A 20,511-nucleotide genomic window follows, 5' to 3' on the forward strand; every position below is an offset into this window, starting at 1 on the left:
TTGTAGGTTTTTCTCCATCATTTTAAATATGTCCTGCCACTCCCTTCTGGCTTGCAGAGCTTCTGCTGAAAGATCAGCTGTTAACCTTAGGGGGATTCCCTTGTGTGCTATTTGTTGTTTTTCCCTTGCTGCTTTTAATCTGTTTTCTTTGTATTTAATTTTTGGTAGTTTGATTAATATGTGTCTTAGCGTGTTTCTCCTTGGATTTATCCTGTATGGGACTCTCCGTGCTTCCTGGACTTGATTAACTATTTCCTTTCCCATATTAGGGAAGTTTTCAACTCTAATCTCTTCAAATATTTTCTCAGTCCCTTTCTTTTTCTCTTCTTCTTCTGGGACCCCTATAATTCGAATGTTGGTGCATTTAATGTTGTCCCAGAGGTCTCTGAGACTGTCCTCAGTTCTTTTCATTCTTTTTTCTTTTTTCTGCTCTGCAGTTATTTCCACTATTTTATCTTCCAGGTCACTTATCCGTTCTTCTGCCTCAGTTATTCTGCTATTGATCCCTTCTAGAGAATTTTAAATTTCATTTATTGTGTTGTTCATCACTGTTTGTTTGCTCTTTAGGTCTTCTAAGTCCTTGTTAAACGTTTCTTGTATTTTCTCCATTCTATTTCCAAGATTTTGGATCATCTTTACTATCATTATTCTGAATTCTTTTTCAGGTAGACTGCCTCTTTCCTCTTCATTTGTTAGGTCTGGTGGGTTTTTGCCTTGCTCCTTCATCTGCTGTGTTTCTCTGTCTTCTCATTTTGCTTAACTTACTGTGTTTGGGGTCTCCTTTTCGCAGGTTACAGGTTCATAGTTCCCGTAGTTTTTGGTGTCTGTCCCCAGTGGCTAAGGTTGGTTCAGTGGGTTGTGTAGGCTTCCTGGTGGAGGGGACTAGTGCCTGTTCTGGTGGATGAGGCTGGATCTTGTCTTTCTGGTGGGCAGGTCCACGTCTGGTGGTGTGTTTTGGGGTGTCTGTGGCCTTATTATGATTTTAGGAAGCCTCTGCGCTAATGGATGGGGTTGTGTTCCTGTCTTGCTAGTTGTTTGGCATACTGTGTCCAGCACTGAACCTTGCTGGTCGTTGAGTGGAGCTGGGTCTTGGCGTTGAGATGAAGATCTCTGGGAGATTTTCGCCGTTTGATATTACGTGGAGCTGGGCGGTCTCTTGTGGACCAGTGTCCTGAACGTGGCTCTCCCACCTCAGTGGCACAGCCCTGACGCCTGGCTGGAGAACCAAGAGCCTGTCCTCCACACAGCTCAGAATAAAAGGGAGGGAAAAAAAGAAAGAAAGAAAGAAGATAAAATAAAATAAAATAAAGTTATTAAAATAAAAAATTAAGAAAAACAATGTTTTAATAATAAAAAAAAAACGGACAGAGAGAACCCTAGGACAAATGGTAAAAGCAAAGCTATACAGACAAAATCACACACAGAAGCATATACATACACACTCACAAAAAGAGAAAAAGGGAAAATATATATATCGTTGCTCCCAAAGTCCACCTCCTCAATTTGGGATGATTTGTTGTCTATTCAGGTATTCCACAGATGCAGGGTACATCAAGTTGATTGTGGAGATTTAATCTGCTGCTCCTGAGGCTGCTGGGAGAGATTTCCCTTTCTCTTTTTTGTTCGCACAGCTCCCGGGGTTCAGCTATGGATTTGGACCTGCCTCTGTGTGTAGGTCGTCTGAGGGCGTCTGTTCTTCGCTGACAGGATGGGGTTAAAGAAGCAGCTGATTCGGGGGCTCTGGTTCGCTCAGGCTGGGGGAAGGGAGGGGTACAGATGCGGGGCGAGCCTGTGGCGGCAGAGGCCGGCGTGACGTTGCACCAGCTTGAGGTGCGCCATGCGTTCTCCCGGGGAAGTTGTCCCTGGATCACGGGACCCTGGCAGTGGCGGGCTGCACAGGCTCCCGGGAGGGGAGGTGTGGATAGTGACCTGTGCTTGCACACAGGCTTCTTGGTGGCTGCAGCAGCAGCCTTAGCGTCTCATGCCCATCTCTGGGGTCTGTGCTGATAGCCATGGCTCGCGCCCGTCTCTGGAGCTCCTTTAAGCTGCGCTCTTAATCCCCTCTCCTCGTGCACCAGGAAACAAAGAGGCAAGAAAAAGTCTCTTGCCTCTTCGGCAGCTCCAGACTTTTTCCCGGACTCCCTCCCGGCTAGCCGTGGCGCACTAGCCCCCTTCAGGCTGTGTTCACGCTGCCAACCCCAGTCCTCTCCCTGGGATCTGACCTCCGAAGCCCGAGCCTCAGCTCCCAGCCCCGCGCCCGCCCCAGCGGGTGAGCAGACAAGCCTCTCGGGCTGGTGAGTGCTGTTCGGCACCGGTTCTCTGTGCGGGAATCTCTCCACTTTGCCCTCCGCACCCCTGTTGCTGCGCTCTCCTCCGTGGCTCCGAAGCTCCCCCCCTCCGCCACCCGCAGTCTCCGCCCGCGAAGGGGCTTCCTAGTGCGTGGAAACCTCTCCTCCTTCACACCTCCCTCCCATTGCTGCAGGTCCCGTCCCTATTCTTTTGTCTCTGTTTTTTCTTTTTTCTTTTGCCCTACCCAGGTACGTGGGGAGTTTCTTGCCTTTTGGGAGGTCTGAGGTCTTCTGCCAGCGTTCAGTATGTGTTCTGTAGGAGTTGTTCCACATGTAGTTCTGACGTACTTGTGGGGAGGAAGTTGATCTCTGTGTCTTACTCTTCCGCCATCTTGAATCTCCTCACCCATAAAGTATTTTTAAGGTATTTACGTTGTGGTATTTTTAAAATTAAAAAAAATATTTATTTATTTATTTTTGGCTGTGTTGGGTCTTCGTTGCTGTGTGCGGTCTTTCTCTAGTTGCAGTGAGCGGGTGCTACCCTTCATTGCGCGGGTTTTTCATTGCAGTGGCTTCTCTTGTTGCGGAGCATGGGCTCTAGGTGCACGGGCTTTAGTATTTGTGGCTCGCAGGCTCAGTAGTTGTGGCACGTGGGTGTAGTTGCTCCGTGGCATGTGGGATCTTCCCAGACCAAGGCTCGAACCCATGTCCCCTGCATTGGCAGGCGGGTTCTTAACCACTGGGCCACCAGGGATGCCCTTTATGTTGTTTCTTAAGACATAATGCTATTGCATACCTTAATAGACTACAGTATGGTGTAAAAATAACTTTTACATGTATTAGGAAACCAAAAAATCTGTGTGGCTCACTTTATTGCGATATTCGCTTTGTTGCAGTGGTCTGGAACCACACCTACAATATCTCTGACATGTGCCTGTATACACATTTTCTTTATCCATTCATCCGTGGATAGACAATTAGGTTGTTTCCTTATCTATTGCAAATAATGCTGCAGTGAACACGGGGGTGCCACACTGTTGTTGACCTTGTTCTAAAATGCCTAGTTCCACTCTCCTGCCTTAGAACTCTTGTTGGTGTTGGGATCTCCTAGTTGAGGAGTAGGGCTGGCAGGACCTACTCCGGCAACATCACCTTCCAGCCAGAATCCTGAACCTGGAGGTAGAACCGGGTTAGCTGACAGCCCACGAAGACTGGAGGATGAGGGCAGGTTGGCACATGCAGAATTGACAGTGGTCTGCCTCTTTCCCTCCAAGTTATTGGCTGGGCATAAACTGGGTTTGAATGGAGTTGAACCTAGTTAGGTTGAACTTTCTTTAGCATTAAAGACTAAGATATCAAGGCAGTGACCAGATCTTCAGCAACTCTCACGTCCCAGTAAGACAAGTCACAACCCCCCTGGGCCCCCTTGCCAGACCACCTTTCTAACTCTCAAGATGTTTCAGAGGGTGAATGACCCCTTAGTCATCCTTGAAGGAAGCCTTCTGTCTAAAAATCCAACATGTTCCTTCCTATTATTTACTTCAGACTGAAGATGGGGTTTTAAAATAGGGGCTGCTTCCCTCAGTATGACTTTGAAAGGGGTTGAGTTTTTACCATGCTCAGCTCCCCCCATCACCAGGGTGACACTGTCCCTAGTGAGGAGGGGCAGAGCAGCTGGACTGCTGTCAGAACACTAACATGTCTTTACCCTGTTACCAGGCAAAGCATTAACAGCAAGGACACAGTGCAATTCACTAGCTGGTTTGTGTGTAGGACATGGAAAATAGTTAAAGAGTACTAAAAGTGGGAGGACAGGAACAAAGCAATAAGCCTAGACCAGAGCTTGGCACGTATAGCCTACGATCACTAAGGGTGGGCTGAAGGGAGGGGTGCAGTATTAACTTTCCTAAGATATTTGAGCAATAATGAAATAGTTTCTTCCATTTCATCAATAGCATATAGATTTGCACGTTGTGTTTTTCTATTAAGACATTAACTGTTCAATATACTAAACCAATCCCTTTTTTCCCTCTGATTGAAGTTTTGGTTTAAGAATGGGAGGGCCAAGTGTTGGAGGTATCAGAGGGGTTTAATTCTCAGAAATACATCCCCCATGGCCATGGGTCACCCTGTCATCATAATCCTGGATGGACCCTATAATGCCATATTTATTCTGGAGCCCAACTGGAGTTGGGTTCCTCTGGTGCCACTGCAGCCCCAAATACCTGGGCCACCCATGCCATCCTTGCCTTGTCTGCCTTTGCCTCCTCCACCTGTGCCTTCCTTTGGCTTAGCTTTGCTTGGCCTGGCATGGGTCCCTGTCATCAGCATTCATTTTCTAGTCCCTAGCTTGTAAGGCATGTTTTCTGTGAGTTTTTCCAAAGTATTTTTTTGCCAGATTGAAATTTTTCATAGCACCTCAAGAGCAGTTCACCAAATGCCTGATAAATGAATTGAATAAATGAAAACAGTGCACTGTGTTTTTAATAGGGCATATTTTTTGTATTTTCAGTAAAGATGTGATTCTCTTGTATACTTGTTTTTATGTGCCAAATGGGGTTAGTATTATATGGATAAGAATTGCTAAGGAATGTCAAGAAGGTCTCTTTTCATGAGGTGACGTCCCTAAGCACTATCACTAGACCCTGCACTTCTCAGATACATACACATGTAAGATGAGGTGGGAAAAGTCGCTAGTGAGAGAACAGTGTGCTGCAAAATGGGGCCGAGCTCCATTCATGATGAGGAGCTCAGGCACAAGCCTGGACTCTAAAGGAACCTTCCTAAGAAATTACTATTCATAGGGCTTTATGGGAAGGTAGCATACAAATATTCACCTAGTTTTGTTCTAGATGCTCCAGATTCTGTTCACTACCCTCCCTTTTTGTGAAGGATATAGGGGAACAAACCATTCTGGCCCAAAGGAACTGCTGCTTCAAAGGGAACACAAGAGGAGCCTCCATCGAGGCCAGAAAGAGGCTCTTCTCCCTTTTCACCCCTCCCCCCACCACAGGAGCCATATTGTTGTGTCTTCCCCGGCTCAGAAGTGACAATTATGCCTTCAAATGTATTTTGTCTCATTCAGTGTCCTTGAAAGGACCCTAGATCTGACGATTAAACACTAAAAGGGAACATTTTGGTTTACTGCTGCTCGAAGCAAGAGGGAGGCCCTGATTAATATTCCAGATTAATGGATCACTGAAAAGAAGCGGTCAGACCTTGGCTTTCTTCATACTGTCTTCCTCATGTGAAACTGCCAGGCTAGAAAACAAAATAAAAATGAAGTGTGATAAGAACTGAGGAATTACTGTTAAATTTTTAGGCATAGCAATGGTAATGTGGTTATGTTTAAAAAAGAAAGAATGTCTCTCTTTTAGAGAAACATGCTGAATTGTTTATAAATGAAATGATATCTGGGATTTGTTTCAAAATAATTGGGAGGTGGTGGCAACTTCCCACAAGTTGATAACTGTTCAAGTTGGTGATATGTACATGGGAGATCATTACACTATTCTCTATACTTGTATATATATTTGACCTTTTCCATAATAAAAATTAAAGAAAAAAACCTGATCATCTGTGTTTCTTCTTTTTCTTTTGCTGGGCTTTTTTTTTTTTGCTTTCCTTTGTATCTTCATCTGAAAATTAAAACACATTAAAATTGAAAAAAAAAGTTTACCTCTAAACATTAATACCTTTTTATAAATTTATTTATTATTTATTTATTTATTTATGGCTGTGTTCGGTCTTCGTTGCTGCATGCAGGCTTTTTCTAGTTGCGACGTGCAGGGGCTACTCTTCGTTGTGGCACACAGGCTTCTCATTGCGGTGGCTTCTCTTGTTGCAGAGCACAGGCTCTAGGCGCACAGGCTTCCATAGTTGTGGCACGTGGGCTCAGTAGTTGTGGCTCGCAGGCTCTAGAGCACAGGCCCAGTAGTTGTGGCACATGGGCTTAGTTGCTCTGTGGCATATGGGATCTTCCTGGACCAGGGCTTGAACCCAAGTCCCCTGCATTGGCAGGCAGACTCCTAACCACTGTGCCACCAGGGAAGTCCCCATGTTAATACCTTTGACCAGATAAATATGCTTTTGCTGTCCCATTTGTTATATCAGAGAAATTCACTCATTCAAACGCTTATGTCACGAACCGTGCTAGGCACTGGAAGCATAGAAATTAAAGTCACACTAGGTATTAGATGATATAGGGAATTATTAACTTACTGGGTGAGATAATGGTATTGTAGTTAAGTAGGAAAATGTCCTTCTTTAAAGCGTTGCATACAGAAATATTTAGTGTATTTTACCTTGACTATCTCAACAAAAAAATCCCTATCTGAAGCAAGTATGTCAAAATGCTAACAAATGTTAAACCTGAGTGACAAGTACTGTACATGGCATTAATAATACTACTCCCTTCACTTTTCTCAGTGTTTGAGTATTTTCATGATGTGTGTGTTTGGGGGTTTGCTTTCCAGGAGCTCATTCTAGTGGAGGAGACACAGGGAAAGAGGCAAGTAGAATCTGAGTGAGAGGGAAGCATGGGGTGCTCTGGGCATACAGAGGAGTCTCAAAATCAGGCTGATTTGGGGAGGGTGGCTGAGGAACGGTTGACCAGGAAAAGGTGACTCTTAAGCTAGTTCTTTTTAAAATCAGTTTCATTACAAAAGTAATGCATGCCCATCATAGCAATGAGTAAGCCAAGCCGCGTGCAGGGAGAGACCGGCATTGTAGGCAGATGGACTCTCTGCATCAAGCGACAGAGTCAAGAGAAAGGACGTGCAGTATCAAGGAGATGGAAAGTCATTCTTAGGCCAAAGAGGACGCTGCAGGAGAGCCACAGGGTACGTGTGATGCGAGAGATCAATCGGGATCTGACTTTACCCTGAAGGCCATGGAGAACTGCGGAAGGATTTTAAGTAGGGACCGCCATGCTCAGATTTGCGCTTCAAGAAAGCTCAGCCTTCCAGCAGTGAGGAAGAAAGGTGACAGTGAGGGCCAGGAAACCCAGGTGACATCAGAGGAAGGGGTGCCTTAGTGTAACGTGTCCCCAGAGGAGGCACCCTCTGTCAGTCATCAGCCAGGAGAGGGCGCAAAAAGGTGGCTTTTCTGTGATGTGCCGCCCCACAGGAAGTGTGACACCTAAATCAGCTGCTGGCCTGAGGGAGACCCCTATGGTGCACCTTTTTGAAAATTGCACAAAGGCGCCCACTGAGTGTGAGAATCTCACAAAAGCGCCGCTCCACTGGGCTGAGGCAGCCCCCTGTGGCTTGGTTTGGCACCACACGTCTCACAGACTAACCCCAACTTGGTTCGGTGCCACATGCCTTGTACAGCTACACACAACCAATCTGTAGTCACATGGCTTAGGTTTGAATCCCAACTGTGTGGTCTTGGGTGCAGTACTTATAACCTGCTCTGGGCCTCCATTTCTCCATCTCTAAGATGTGTCCTTCAGTGACTGTGTGGATTAAATAGCAATAATGCATATCAAGCACTTAGCAGGGTGCCCAACACAAAGTCAGTGAGTGTTCAAAACTCTTGGCTATTATTGTTTTTAAGAACCTTCTTCTAAAATAAGCTTTCAAGAAGTACTAGTTTTGAAGCAAGGCTCACAGAAGGATGTTGGCTTTCTTACCACTGGAGTCTGTTTCAGAATCAGAGTCACTGTCACTATCATCAGAATACTTCTTGTGTTTTCTTTTAGATGATTTTTTCTTCCTCCTTTTCTTGGGTCTTTCTTTCGAATGACTAGACTTCGTCTTCTTCTTCTTTTTTTCTACATAAAGTACAAATAAAAAACTAACTTCTAAAGAAGTATTTCTGAGCATCAATTTTATTGTATTAAAAATACTGAAAGGGAATTGATGAAAGGCGATTTGAGTAAAGTCTAATGTTCAACTATTTATAAACGTATTTTTTAAACTTCTCAATAAAAAAGTCCTATATTTAAAAAATACCTTCTGAAGTAGAAGCTGAAGTGGTGCTTTTCTTTGGCTCTTCGTCCTCTACTGGTGTATGTTCATCAGAGCTGAATTTAAAGAAAATTGTAGTAAGAATCAGAAAAGTGATAAAATATGGACCACAGAGAATAAAAATATACACTTAAAATTTTTCAGTAACAAATTGCTTGTCCAAGAACCATTCAAAGCCAGCACCAGACTGCTTTTGTAACATTACAGCTTATCGGCCAACCACCTTCATAATAACAGAATAATCATTTACATTTGCATAATGCTTTCGAGTTAACAAAATGTTATTCACACTGAAAGCAGCATGAAGGATTTATATTTTCAGAAGAAACCACAGGGCAAATGCAGGGAAATAGGAACCATAAGGAAAGATGAAAGAAACTGGAGATAAGAAGGCTGAGGGAAGACTTCATAATTTCATTCTACATGTGGAACAGACATATGGTACAGTAGCAACTGTTCTGTCTCCCCAGAGCAAGAACCTAACACACTACGGTATAGAGATTTCATCCTGTTGTAAGAGAATTCTGAAAATGAGTATTATTAACATTCTACAATAGCTTAAAAAGGGAATTTCCATATCACAGAGTCTTTTCCTCTCAACATCACATCTGGAATAATTTAGGTATTGCCTAGAAAATTATTTTTAGGGTGTCTTCCAACTCTAATTCTCTGATTTCAGGTTCTTATAAGGATATCTGTAAGTACAAGTTTCTAATAATAATGCTTTATCAATTAGTCACAAATTAGAAGTTTATCTGTGAAGCACATTGTCTCAACTCAACCTAAAGTAGACACGAAAATAGAGGAGAGGGAAGCAGCAGCTAATGAATAGCACCAAAGAGAAAAGAAACAAGGAAAAAGAAGAAGTATTAAGCCTTCAGATAGTACTGTATATAGGAAAATTAACTAAACAAAACCATACTAGCATATTCATCTTTAAAAATCCCTTTGTAATGCTAAAATCTGGCATGCAATCTGTTATTGGGTTAGTTGAAGAAAAAAAATAATTCAAAATAACATAAATGCATTATTTGTTTTAACACTGAACCCTTCTATGAATAGGAAATTAGCACCCCATGAATTGTAATTTAAAAAGAACAATTAGCATGCTAAAATCCACTGGCAACATGTTTTAATTCTTAGGTATGTTCCATATTTTTAAAACTTAAGGGATATAAAAGGATAAATCACAAGAAAGAAGAAATATGTGAGATGCACTTAAAGTTCCTCACTTAATTAAAAAAATTTAAAATAGGCACTGGATTTAATAAATGTTATAAGATATTTTAAAATACATTTTAAAAAGACTTACTGTGGTTCAGGATTGTATTAGTCAGCTAGGGCTGCCATAACAAAATGCCAGAGACTGGGTGGCTTAAACAACAGAAATTTATTTTCTCACCGTTCTGGAGGTTAGAAATCCAAGATCGAGGATTGGTTCAAGATGGCGGAGCAGAAGGACGTGCTCTCACTCCCTCTTGCGAGAGCACTGGAATCACAACTAACTGCTGAACAATCATCGACAGGAAGACACTGGAACTCACCAAAAAAGATACCCCACATCCAAAAACAAAGGAGAAACCACAATGAGATGGTAGGAGGGGCGCAATCACGATAAAATCAAATCCCATAACTGCTAGGTGGGTGACTCACAAACTGGAGAATGCTTATACCACAGAAGTCCACCCACTGGAGTGAAGGTTCTGAGCCCCATGTCAGGCTTCCCAACCTTGGGGTCTGGCAACGGGAGGAGGAATTCCTAGAGAATCAGACTTTGAAGGCTAGCGGGATTTGATTGCAGGACTTTGAGAGGACTGGGGGAAACAGAGACTCCACTCTTGGAGGGCACACACAAAGTAGTGTGCACATCAGGACCTAGGGGAAGGAGGAGTGATCCCATAGGAGACTGAACCAGACCTACCTGCTAGTGTTGGAGGGTCTCCTGCAGAGGCAGGGGGAAGCTGTGGCTCACCACAGGGACAAGGACACTGGCAGTAGAAGTTCTGGGAAGTCCTCCTTGGCGTGAGCCCTCCCAGAGTCCGCCATTAGCCCCACCAGAGCCTGGGTAGGCTCCAGTGTTGGGTCGCCTCAGGCCAAACAACCAACAAGGAGAGAACCCAGCCCCACCCATCAGCAGACAAGCTGGTTAAAGTTTTACTGAGCTCTGCCCACCAAGCAACAGCCAGCTCTACCCACCACCAGTCCCTCCCATCAGGAAACTTCCACAAGCCTCTTAGATAGCCTCATCCACCAGAGGGCAGACAGCAGAGGCAAGAAGAACTACAATCCTGCAGCCTGTGGAACAAAAGCCATGTTCACAGAGAGACAAGATGAAAAGGCAGAGGGCTATGTACCAGATGAAGGAACAAGATAAAACCCCAGAAAAACAACTAAATGAAGTGGAGATACACAGCCTTCCAGAAAAAGAATTCAGAATAATGAGAGTGAAGATGATCCAGGACCTCGGAGAAAGAATGGAGGCAAAGATAGAGAAGATGCAAGAAATGTTTAACAAAGACCTAGAAGAATTAAAGAACAAACAAACAAAGATGAACAGTACAATAACTGAAATGAAAAATACAAATTCCTAGAAGGAATCAATTGCAGAATAACTGAGGCAGAAGAATGGATAAGTGATGTGGAAGACAGAATCATGGAATTCAGTGCTGCGGAACAGAATAAAGAAAAAAGAATGAAAAGAAATGAAGACAGTCTAAGAGACCTCTGGGACAACATTAAACGCAACAACATTCACATTATAGGGGTCCCAGAAGAAGAAGAGAGAGAGAAAGGACCAGAGAAAATATTTGAAGAGATTATAGTCAAAAACTTCCCTAACATGGGAAAGGAAATAGCCACCCAAGTGCAGGAAGCACAGAGAGTCCCATACAGGATAAACCCAAGGAGAAACACGCTGAGACACACAGTAATCAAATTAGCAAAATTTAAAGAAAAATTATTGAAAGCAGCAAGGGAAAAATGACAAATAACATACAAGGGAACTCCCATAAGGTTAACAGCTGATTTCTCAGCAGAAACTCTACAAGCCAGAAGGGAGTGGCCTGATATACTTAAAGGGATGAAAGGGAAGAACCTACAACCAAGATTACTCTACCTGGCAAGGATCTCATTCAGATTCGATGGAGAAATCAAAAGCTTTACAGACAAGCAAAAGCTAAGAGAATTCAGCACCACCAAATCAGCTCTACAACAAATGCTAAAGGAACTTCTCTAAGTGGGAAACACAAGAGAAGAAAAGGACCTACAAAAAGAAACCCATAACAATTAAGAAAACAGTAATAGGAACATACATATCGATAATTCCCTTAAACATGAATGGATTAAATGCTCCAACCAAAAGACACAGGCTCGCTGAATGGATACAAAAACAAGACCCATATATATGCTGTCTACAAGAGACCCACTTCAGACCTAGGGACACATACAGACTGAGAGTGAGGGGATGGAAAAAGATATTCCATGCAAATGGAAATCAAAAGAAAGCTGGAGTAGCTATACTCATATCAGATAAAATAGACTTTAAAATAAAGAATGTTACAAGAGACAAGGAAGGACACTACATAATGATCAAGGGATCAATCCAAGAAGAAGATTTAACAATTATAAATATATATGCACCCGACATAGGAGCACCTCAATACATAAGGCAACTGCTAACAGCTCTAAAAGAGGAAATCGACAGTAACACAACAATAATGGGGGACTTTAACACCTCACTTACACCAATGGACAGATCATCCAAACAGAAAATTAATAAGGAAACACAAGCTTTAAATGACACAATAGACCAGATAGATTTAACTGATATTTATAGGACATTCCATCCAAAAACTGCAGATTACACTTTCTTCTCAACTGCGCATGGAACATTCTCCAGGATAGATCACATCTTGGGTCACAAATCAAGCCTCAGTAAATTTAAGAAAACTGAAATCATATCAAGTACCTTTTCTGACCACAACGCTATGAGATTAGAAATCAATTACAGGGAAAAAAACATAAAAAACACAAACACATGGAGGCTAAACAATACGTTACTAAATAACCAAGAGATCACTGAAGAAATTAAAGAGGAAATCAAAAAATACCTAGAGACAAATGACAATGAAAACACGACAATCCAAAACCTAGGGGACGCAGCAAAAGCAGTTCTAAGAGGGAAGTTTACAGCAATACAATCCTACCTCAAGAAACAACAAACAGCTCAAATAAACAACCTAACCTTACACCTAAAGGAAGTAGAGAAAGAAGAACAAACAAAACCCAAAGTTAGTAGAAGGAAAGAAATCATAAAGATCAGAGCAGAAATAAATGAAATACAAACAAAGAAGACAATAGCATAAATCAATAAAACTAGAAGCTGGTTCTTTGAGAAGATAAACAAAATTGATAAGCCATTAGCCAGACTCATCAAGAAAAAGAGGGAGAGGACTCAGATCAATAAAATTAGAGATGAAAAAGGAGAAGTTACAACAGACACCGCAGAAATATAAAGCATCCTAGGACACTATCACAAGCAACTCTATGCCAATAAAATGGACAACCTGGAAGAAACGGACAAATTCTTAGAAAGGTATAACCTTCCAAGACTGAACCAGGAAGAAATAGAAAATATGAACAGACCAATCACAAGTAATGAAATTGAAACTGATTAAAGATCTTCCAACAGGACTTCCCTGGTGGTACAGTGATTAGGAGTCCGCCTGCCAATGCGGGGGACACGGGTTCGAGCCCTGGTCTGGGAGGATCCCACATGCCACGGAGCGGCTGGGCCCGCGCGCCAAAACTGCTGGGCCTGCGCTCTAGAGCCCAAGAGCTGCGGCTGCTGGGGCCCATGCGCTTGGAGCCCGTGCTCCTCAGCGGGAGAGGCCACCGCGGCGAGAGGCCCGCACGCCGCGCCGGGGAGTGGCCCCTGCTCGCCACGGCTGAAGGGAGACCCGCACGCAGCGATGGAGACCCAACGCAGCCAAAAATAAAAATAAAAATAAATAAATTAATTTAAAAAAAACTTCCAACAAACAAAAGTCCAGGACCAGATGGCTTCACAGGTGAATTCTATCAAACATTTAGAGAAGAGCTAACATCCATCCTTCTCAAACTCTTCCAAAAAATTGTAGAGGAAGGAACACTCCCAAACTCATTCTATGAGGCCACCATCACCCTGATACCAAAACCAGACAAAGATACTACAAAAAAAGAAAATTACAGACCAATATCACTGATGAATATAGATGCAAAAATCCTCAACAAAATACTAGCAAACAGAATCCAACAACACATTAAAAGGATCATACACCATGGTCAAGTGGGATTTATCCCAGGGATGCAAGGATTCTTCAATATACACAAATCAATCAATGTGATTCACCATATTAAGAAATTGAAAAATAAAATCCATATGATCATCTCAATAGATGCAGAAAAAGCTTTTGACAAAATTCAACACGCATTCATGATAAAAACTCTCCAGAAAGTGGGCATAGAGGGAACCTCCCTCAACATAATAAAGCCCATATATGACAAACCCACAGCGAACATCATTCTCAATGGTGAAAAACTGAAAGCATTTCCTCGAAGATCAGGAACGAGACAAGGATGTCCACTCTCACCACTATCATTCAACATAGTTTTGGAAGTCCTAGCCATGGCAATCAGAGAAGAAAAAGAAATAAAAGGAATCCAAATTGGAAAAGAAGAAGTAAAGCTGTCTCTGTTTGCAGATGACATGATACTATACATAGAGAATCCTAAAGATGCTACCAGAAAACTGCTAGAGCTAATCAATGAACTTGGTAAAGTTGCAGGATACAAAATTAATGCACAGAAATCTCTTGCATTCCTATACATTAATGATGAAAAATCTTAAAGAGAAATTAAGGAAACACTCCCATTTACCATGGCAACAAAAAGAATAAAATACCTAGGAATAAACCTACCTAGAGAGACAAAAGACCTGTATGCAGAAAACTATAAGACACTGGTGAAAGAAATTAAAGATGATACTAACAGATGGAGAGATATACCATGCTCTTGGATTGGAAGAATCAACATTGTGAAAATGACTATACTACCCAAAGCAATCTACAGATTCAGTGCAATCCCTATCAAATTACCAATGGCATGTTTTACAGAACTAGAACAAATCATCTTAAAATTTGTATGGAGACACAAAAGACCCCGAATATCCAAAGCAGTCTTGAGGGAAAAAAACGGAGCTGGAGGAATCAGACTCCCTGACTTCAGACTATTCTACAAAGCTACAGTAATCAAGACAATATGGTACTGGCACAAAAACAGAAATATAGATCAATGGAACAGGATAGAAAGCTCAGAGATAAACCCACACACCTATGGTCAACTAATCTATGACAAAGGAGGCAGGGATGTACAATGGAGAAAAGACAGTCTCTTCAATAAGTGGTGGTGGGAAAACTGGACAGCTACATGTAAAAGAATGAAATTAGAACACTCCCTAACACCATACACAAATATAAACTCAAAATGGATTAGAGACCTAAATGTAAGACCGGGCACTATAAAACTCTTAGAGGAAAACACAGGAAGAACACTCTTTGAGATAAATTGCAGCAAGATCTTTTTTGTTCCACCTCCTAGAGTAATGCAAATAAAAACAAAAATAAACAAATGGGACCTAATGAAACTTCAAAGCTTTTGCACAGCAAAGGAAACCATAAACAAGACGAAAAGACAACCCTCAGAATGGGAGAAAATATTTGCCAATGAAGCAACTGACAAAGGATTAATCTCCAAAATTTACAAGCAGCTCATGCAACTCAATATCAAAAAAACAAACAACCCAATCCAAAAATGGGCAGAAGACCTAAATAGATATTTCTCCAAAGAAGATATACAGATTGCCAACAAACACATGAAAGGATGCTCAACATCACTAATCATCAGAGAAATGCAAACCAAAACTACAATGAGATATCACCTCAGACCAGTCAGAATGGCCATCATAAAAAAATCTACAAACAATAAATGTTGGAGAGGGTGTGGAGAAAAGGGAACCCTCTTGTACTGTTGGTGGGAATGTAAATTGATACAGCCACTATGGAGAACAGTATGGAGGTTCCTTAAAAAACTAAAAATAGAATTACCATATGACCCAGCAATCCCACTACTGGGCATATACCCAGAGAAAACCGTAATTCAAAAAGACACATGCATCCAATGTTCATTGCAGCAGTATTTACAATAGCCAGGACATGGAAGCAACCTAAATGCCCATTGACAGACGAATGGATAAAGAAGATGTGGTACATATATACAATGGAATATTACTCAGCCATAAAAAGGAACGAAATTGAGTCATCTGTAGAGACGTGGATGGATCTAGAGACTGTCATACAGAGTGAAGTAAGTCAGAAAGAGAAAAACAAATATCGTATATTAACGCATATATGTGGAACCTAGAAAAATGGTACAGATGAACCAGTTTGCAGAGCAGAAATTGAGACACTGATGTACAGAACAAACGTGTGGACACCTAGGGGGGAAAGTGGCGGGGGGTGGTGGTGGTGGTGGGATGAATTGGGAGATTGGGATTGACATATATACACTAATATGTATAAAATGGATAGCTTATAAGAACCTGCTGTTTAAAAAAATAAATAAAAAAAAATAAAATTAAAAAAAAAAAAAGAAATGCAAGATCAAGGTGACATCAGTGTTGGTTTCTGGTGAGACCTCTCTTCCTGGCTTGTAGACGGCCACCTTCTTGCTGTGTCCTCACGTGGCCTCTTCTCTGTGTCCTCTGTGCTCAGGTCAGGGGAGGGAGGGAGTGGGGAGAGAGGGAGAGAGGAAGAGCAGAGGGAGAGAGGAGGATAAGGGGGAGATAGAAGGAGAGAGAGAGACAGAGAGATAGTGATTGACTGAGATCTCTCGTGTCTCTTCCTCTTATAAGGACACCAGTCCTACTGAATTAGGGCCTCATCCTTATGAGCTTATTTAACCTTAATTACCTCCTTAAAAGCCCTATTGCCAATTACAGTCACTTCAAGGGTTAGGGCTTCAACATATGAATTTGGGGGGCACACAATTCAGTCTAAAACAAGGATTCTTGGCAGAAAATCCTCATACTTCAGGAGCTCCCAATTCTCTAATCCTATCTCACTTAATTTTCCAGAAGATATAGGCATGTAAATTATAACTCAATAGGTGAATTCTAGGAAAAAGGGGAAAGCTAGAATGAACGCTGTGCTATGGATTGGAATTTGAGGTACTGGTGTGAACTCATGGATTTCAATAGGTAGAAATGTTATGAAATATAAATTTAAATATAGAAATAAAAAAATTTTAAAATAGCTGAATTCCATTCTCTCTCTCTCTCTCTCTCTCTCTCTATATATAAATTTTATATATATTCAAATTCAACAAGTCCAGTTATTCTATTCTCCCTTTATGTTTTAAACTTTAAATTAATAAAAACTTGGTATAAATGTAAACTTAACACTTAGGGTCTGATGTTCTGATAGTACTATCAAATGGTACAGACTACAGACAGCCTGAACAGCCAGGCTAGAAATGCAGCCTGGGAGGCTGTCAAGCGCATCCCTTCTGCCGCATGCATGACAGAGCTCCTAATTGCTCATTTCATCTTCTGCAATATGTGACAGAAACAGTTTTACATTTGGAAATAACTTCATTTGTTTATGCATATTTATGAAAGGAAAAAGAAGTCTGTTCCAATTTGGTTAAAACTTTAGTTTTCAGAAACCGAGGAACTAGTAAAGACAATTTTTAAAAATGAAGCACTACTGATTGGCAGCTTTAGATTTCTTGATTTAAAACCTAACTAAACTGATTACATTTTAGGCATTCTTTCAATGGTGAAGAGGTTCTCGGTGAAAAGTTTGGGAACTATTTGGTGCTTAGTAGAAATATTTTGAATTAATGTATGTACCAGTATTGCCATTTCTTTACTAAATTCAAAAATTTTCTGTCAAGTAAATATTTCAATTTTGAAAAAAAATGAAGCACTACAAGAAGTAGAAAATAAAGGGAGCTCTGAAAAGTTCTATGTGACAAAAGTTGTATTCAATGAGATTCAGGGTTTGTTTTGTTTTTCCTTTAGTTCCTTTTTAGAAAAGGAGTACATTGTCTATCTGCTCTTTGGAGGACATTAAATTTTTTTTGTTTTATTATAATGTTTGTCACTTCTTCTGTCATTTCTTCTGTTTAGTATTTGCTATTACTCATAAACTGAAAAAAAGAAAAGGAGAAAACTAACAGAGGCTCAATTCTCCAAAGTTTAGCTGCTTATGTCTCTGTTTTTTTTTAATCCTTACAAAATAAATATATTTGGTCTCATTGCTTAAATAAATTATTTTTTACTTCTTTATTCAGGGGAAAAGGTATTATAACTATGCAGATTTGGACTCAGAGGGTCGCCCAGTTCCAGAAGCAGATAATCTAAAAGTAAACATACAAATAACAGCCCTTGGAATATATAAGTATAGGGGCCAATGGTGCCTGCCAGACTGTAAAGACACACAGTCCTTGTGGTGTAGGGCCTAAAATTAAGGCCCAATATTATGTACTGCCTTGACATCTGGGGAAACCAGTAGGGCCTCCAATGGCCTAACTGCAAACTCCCCTTCCCACTCTGCTCCTGCAGAAAAGGTCCCCTAGCCAAACAACCCTCTTTATCAAAGGGACAGGTGCAGTTCCAGATTATCCCTGCATAGTGGATCTTATGTGTCCAGTGTCAGGTGTCCTATGTTCAGCTGCCCCATAACCCTAGGGAGGGATTACCTCTCTCACCAACAGGGTGAATAGGAGACCATTAAAACAGTCCCTGCTGCTACCTGGTTTCATCTGGACTCAAGATGAATTATGTTCTACATGCACAAATGCAAATTTCATCCAAGCTGTTCTTACACCTTTTGGTTAGGATTCTAAAATAACCTGTTTGGTTTTTGATTGACACAGATTGCGGGTGACCTTTCTGAAACATATAACTTGGAGAGGTAGGTCTCCAATATAACTCAGGACTATTTTTACTGTTCCTGCTCCCAGGTATGAAACCCCAATAGCTAAAACATAATGTGTATTATGTTCCAGGCACTAAATCATTACAACAACCCTAAAAATGTCAGCACTATTTTTATCCCCGTTTTTACAGGTGAAGAAATGTTCCTTGGAGAGGTTAAGTAATTTGCCCAATGTTTTGACTTCTTTAAATTAACATTTGTTAAGTGGAGCACAGGGTGCCAGATGGTGAGCCAAAGTTCAACAACAGACCACAAGAGAAATTGAAATAGAGTAGTTTATTACTCACAGGTCCGGTAGGAAGTATCCAGCACACCTCGAGGGGTTACATGGGGAGGTCAAGATAGGGTGCAGAGAGTGACAGGACCTGGGGCACATGCCTTTATTATGGTCTGTGGGTGGAGTGCTTTGGGGTTCCCAGGCTAGGGCCATTTTGGTCATTTTAAACCAAAAGAGCGGGGGTTTTGGTAAGCCCCACGAGGGTCTTCTCTAAGGGGGCCATACAGCATACCGGCACTGGGAGGCAGGGGAGACTGCAGATCACAGGGGCTGTTAGGGAAGTCATATCAGGAACTTACATTTGCTTGTGATTTTACGGGTTGCTATCTAGGGCATGTGCTTACAGGAGGGGGCTAGTCCCTGCAAACAGAATGGATGTTGAGGCAGCAATACCACAGAGTAGCTCAGGTAAACTCTCGACACCCAAAGTTATACAGGTATTAAGTAGCAAAGCAGGGCTTCAAACTCAGGCAGTCTGAATCCAGCCACTATCTTCCTCCTCACTATGCTTTATTACCTCCCACTGCTGGAAGAAAAAGAATCATCAAGACATCTCCCAACTGTTGTAATTTCAACCTGCCCCTCAATGCCTGTAATGTTTGTAAATTTCTCATTTTTAACACATTCAAGGCACTTGGGAGGTATGAATACTTACACAGCAATAATTAGAACTTTTCCTTCTTAAACTATTTTTCCGCTCCAATACTCACTTTCATTAGAGGAAAATTGATCTCACCCTCCCCTCATTCCTCAAGGTCAAGATTGAGACCATTTCACAAGACCTTTCTCAAGGTAGCCCCATTTGCAGTTACGCACATCGCTTTTCCTACGTTCATCCAATCCTGTCGTGGGGGAAGGTTTTCTCTTCTCCAGTTTAAACTCTTAATCTCAACCTTTCCCAACTCCCTACAAAGAATTTCCACTCACACATCCTGTTATCATCTCAAACCAATCTGTTCATTCATTCAACACACAACGGTTGAGCTCTTACTAAGTGCTAGGCACTGTGAATTCTGTGATGAGTAAAATCGGACTCCTTTCCACGAACTCAGTCTAATGGAGAATAAAAACTTGCTCACAAATGATAACACAAAGTAAATAGGTCTGGGACCCTTGGCCATGCCTTCTGCCAGACCAGAAGTGAAAGGGGGTGGAGGGGTCAGAGCACGGTATGAAGGGGCCCAAGGATGAGTGAGAATTAAGGGAGAAAAAGGGCAAATAAGGAGCTGTCGTGGACTGAAGCAAAAGATAGAAATGGGCGCAAAGAAGGTAGAAAATGCTTAATTGGGACAGTTCAGAAGCGGGATGAGAGATGAAGCGGACTCTGAAGGCAGGTGGGCTCCTCAGAGCGAAGGTGCAGCCGCATCACTCACCTCCTCCCGGTCCAGGAGGCTGGGTCCCGGCTCGTCGCTCCCGCAGCGGCGCGAGTGGTGGCAGCGCTCAGCGGACGAGGACGCAGAAGCGGAAGGGGCGCACCGAGGTGCCGAGGGACGCTCTCGCGAACGACACTGCAAGCCAGGGCCGCAGAGCTGGTTTCGGGAGCCTCGGCTGAGGCCACCCAGCTGATGGCCGAGGCCATTCCGGTCCCCGGGCCGAGAGCAAGAGTGCGAACGAGAGCGGCCGCCCCGCGGGCTCGGGGCTCTTCGACGAACTGCGACGCTTCCCACTCCGGGCTGCGCGAGCGAGACACCCGAGCCATTGTTGCCGCGAAAGAGGTAACACTCTCAAGAGCCCGGGAAGATCTCAGTCTCTTTGGCTCCCAGAACGCGCCGCTGCGCAACCCTCCCCCGCCCAACCAAAGCTGAGGAAACCGTTCCGGGTACGCCGGCAAAATCCTTCCCCAGGCCTACGTGGCCTCCCGCCGACGTGAAAGGGTTGTGTGCATCCGTGTAAATAAGCCGCCGCTGCGATCGGTTCCGCTCATCCTTCCGGTTCCG

The 20,511-nt window shown here is 42.5% G+C and overlaps 1 protein-coding gene across 3 annotated transcripts; it reads right to left on the reverse strand.

The window, feature by feature from the left end:
* Window positions 1-1,368: 1,368 nt before the first annotated feature.
* On the reverse strand, window positions 1,369-20,410 carry LOC132357015 (uncharacterized). 3 transcript variants are annotated; one of them, XR_009500154.1, is made up of 7 exons: window positions 19,948-20,410; window positions 10,182-16,058; window positions 9,663-9,793; window positions 8,246-8,316; window positions 7,924-8,064; window positions 5,858-5,926; window positions 1,369-5,549 (listed from the first exon to the last, which is right to left on the reverse strand). XR_009500154.1 is itself a non-coding variant. In XM_059910339.1 (4 exons), the coding sequence occupies exons 1-4, from the start codon at window positions 20,271-20,273 to the stop codon at window positions 6,416-6,418; spliced, it is 570 nt and encodes a 189-aa protein (XP_059766322.1). In that variant the 5' UTR covers window positions 20,274-20,408; the 3' UTR covers window positions 5,981-6,415. The 3 variants fall into 3 exon arrangements, 1 of the variants encoding a protein (XP_059766322.1); XR_009500153.1 differs by having other exon boundaries at window positions 9,663-16,058; XM_059910339.1 differs by lacking the exons at window positions 1,369-5,549; window positions 5,858-5,926; window positions 9,663-9,793; window positions 10,182-16,058 and adding an exon at window positions 5,981-6,447 and having other exon boundaries at window positions 19,948-20,408.
* Window positions 20,411-20,511: the final 101 nt, after the last annotated feature.

Source organism: Balaenoptera ricei, chromosome X, assembly GCF_028023285.1.
Source record: "Balaenoptera ricei isolate mBalRic1 chromosome X, mBalRic1.hap2, whole genome shotgun sequence".
In the NCBI taxonomy this organism is placed as follows: Eukaryota; Metazoa; Chordata; class Mammalia; order Artiodactyla; family Balaenopteridae; genus Balaenoptera; species Balaenoptera ricei.

Bases quoted from the DNA above. Each gene is read 5' to 3' on its own strand.
- LOC132357015 (XM_059910339.1), bottom strand. From the start codon at position 20,273: ATGGCTCGGGTGTCTCGCTCGCGCAGCCCGGAGTGGGAAGCGTCGCAG. The intron at 8,065-8,245 runs GTATTTTTTAAA...TACTTTATGTAG, and splicing joins TTCAGCTTCTACTTCAGAAG to AAAAAAAGAAGAAGAAGACG. The intron at 6,448-7,923 runs GTAAGAAAGCCA...CTATGCTTCCAG, and splicing joins TTCTGAAACAGACTCCAGTG to TGCCTAGCACGGTTCGTGAC.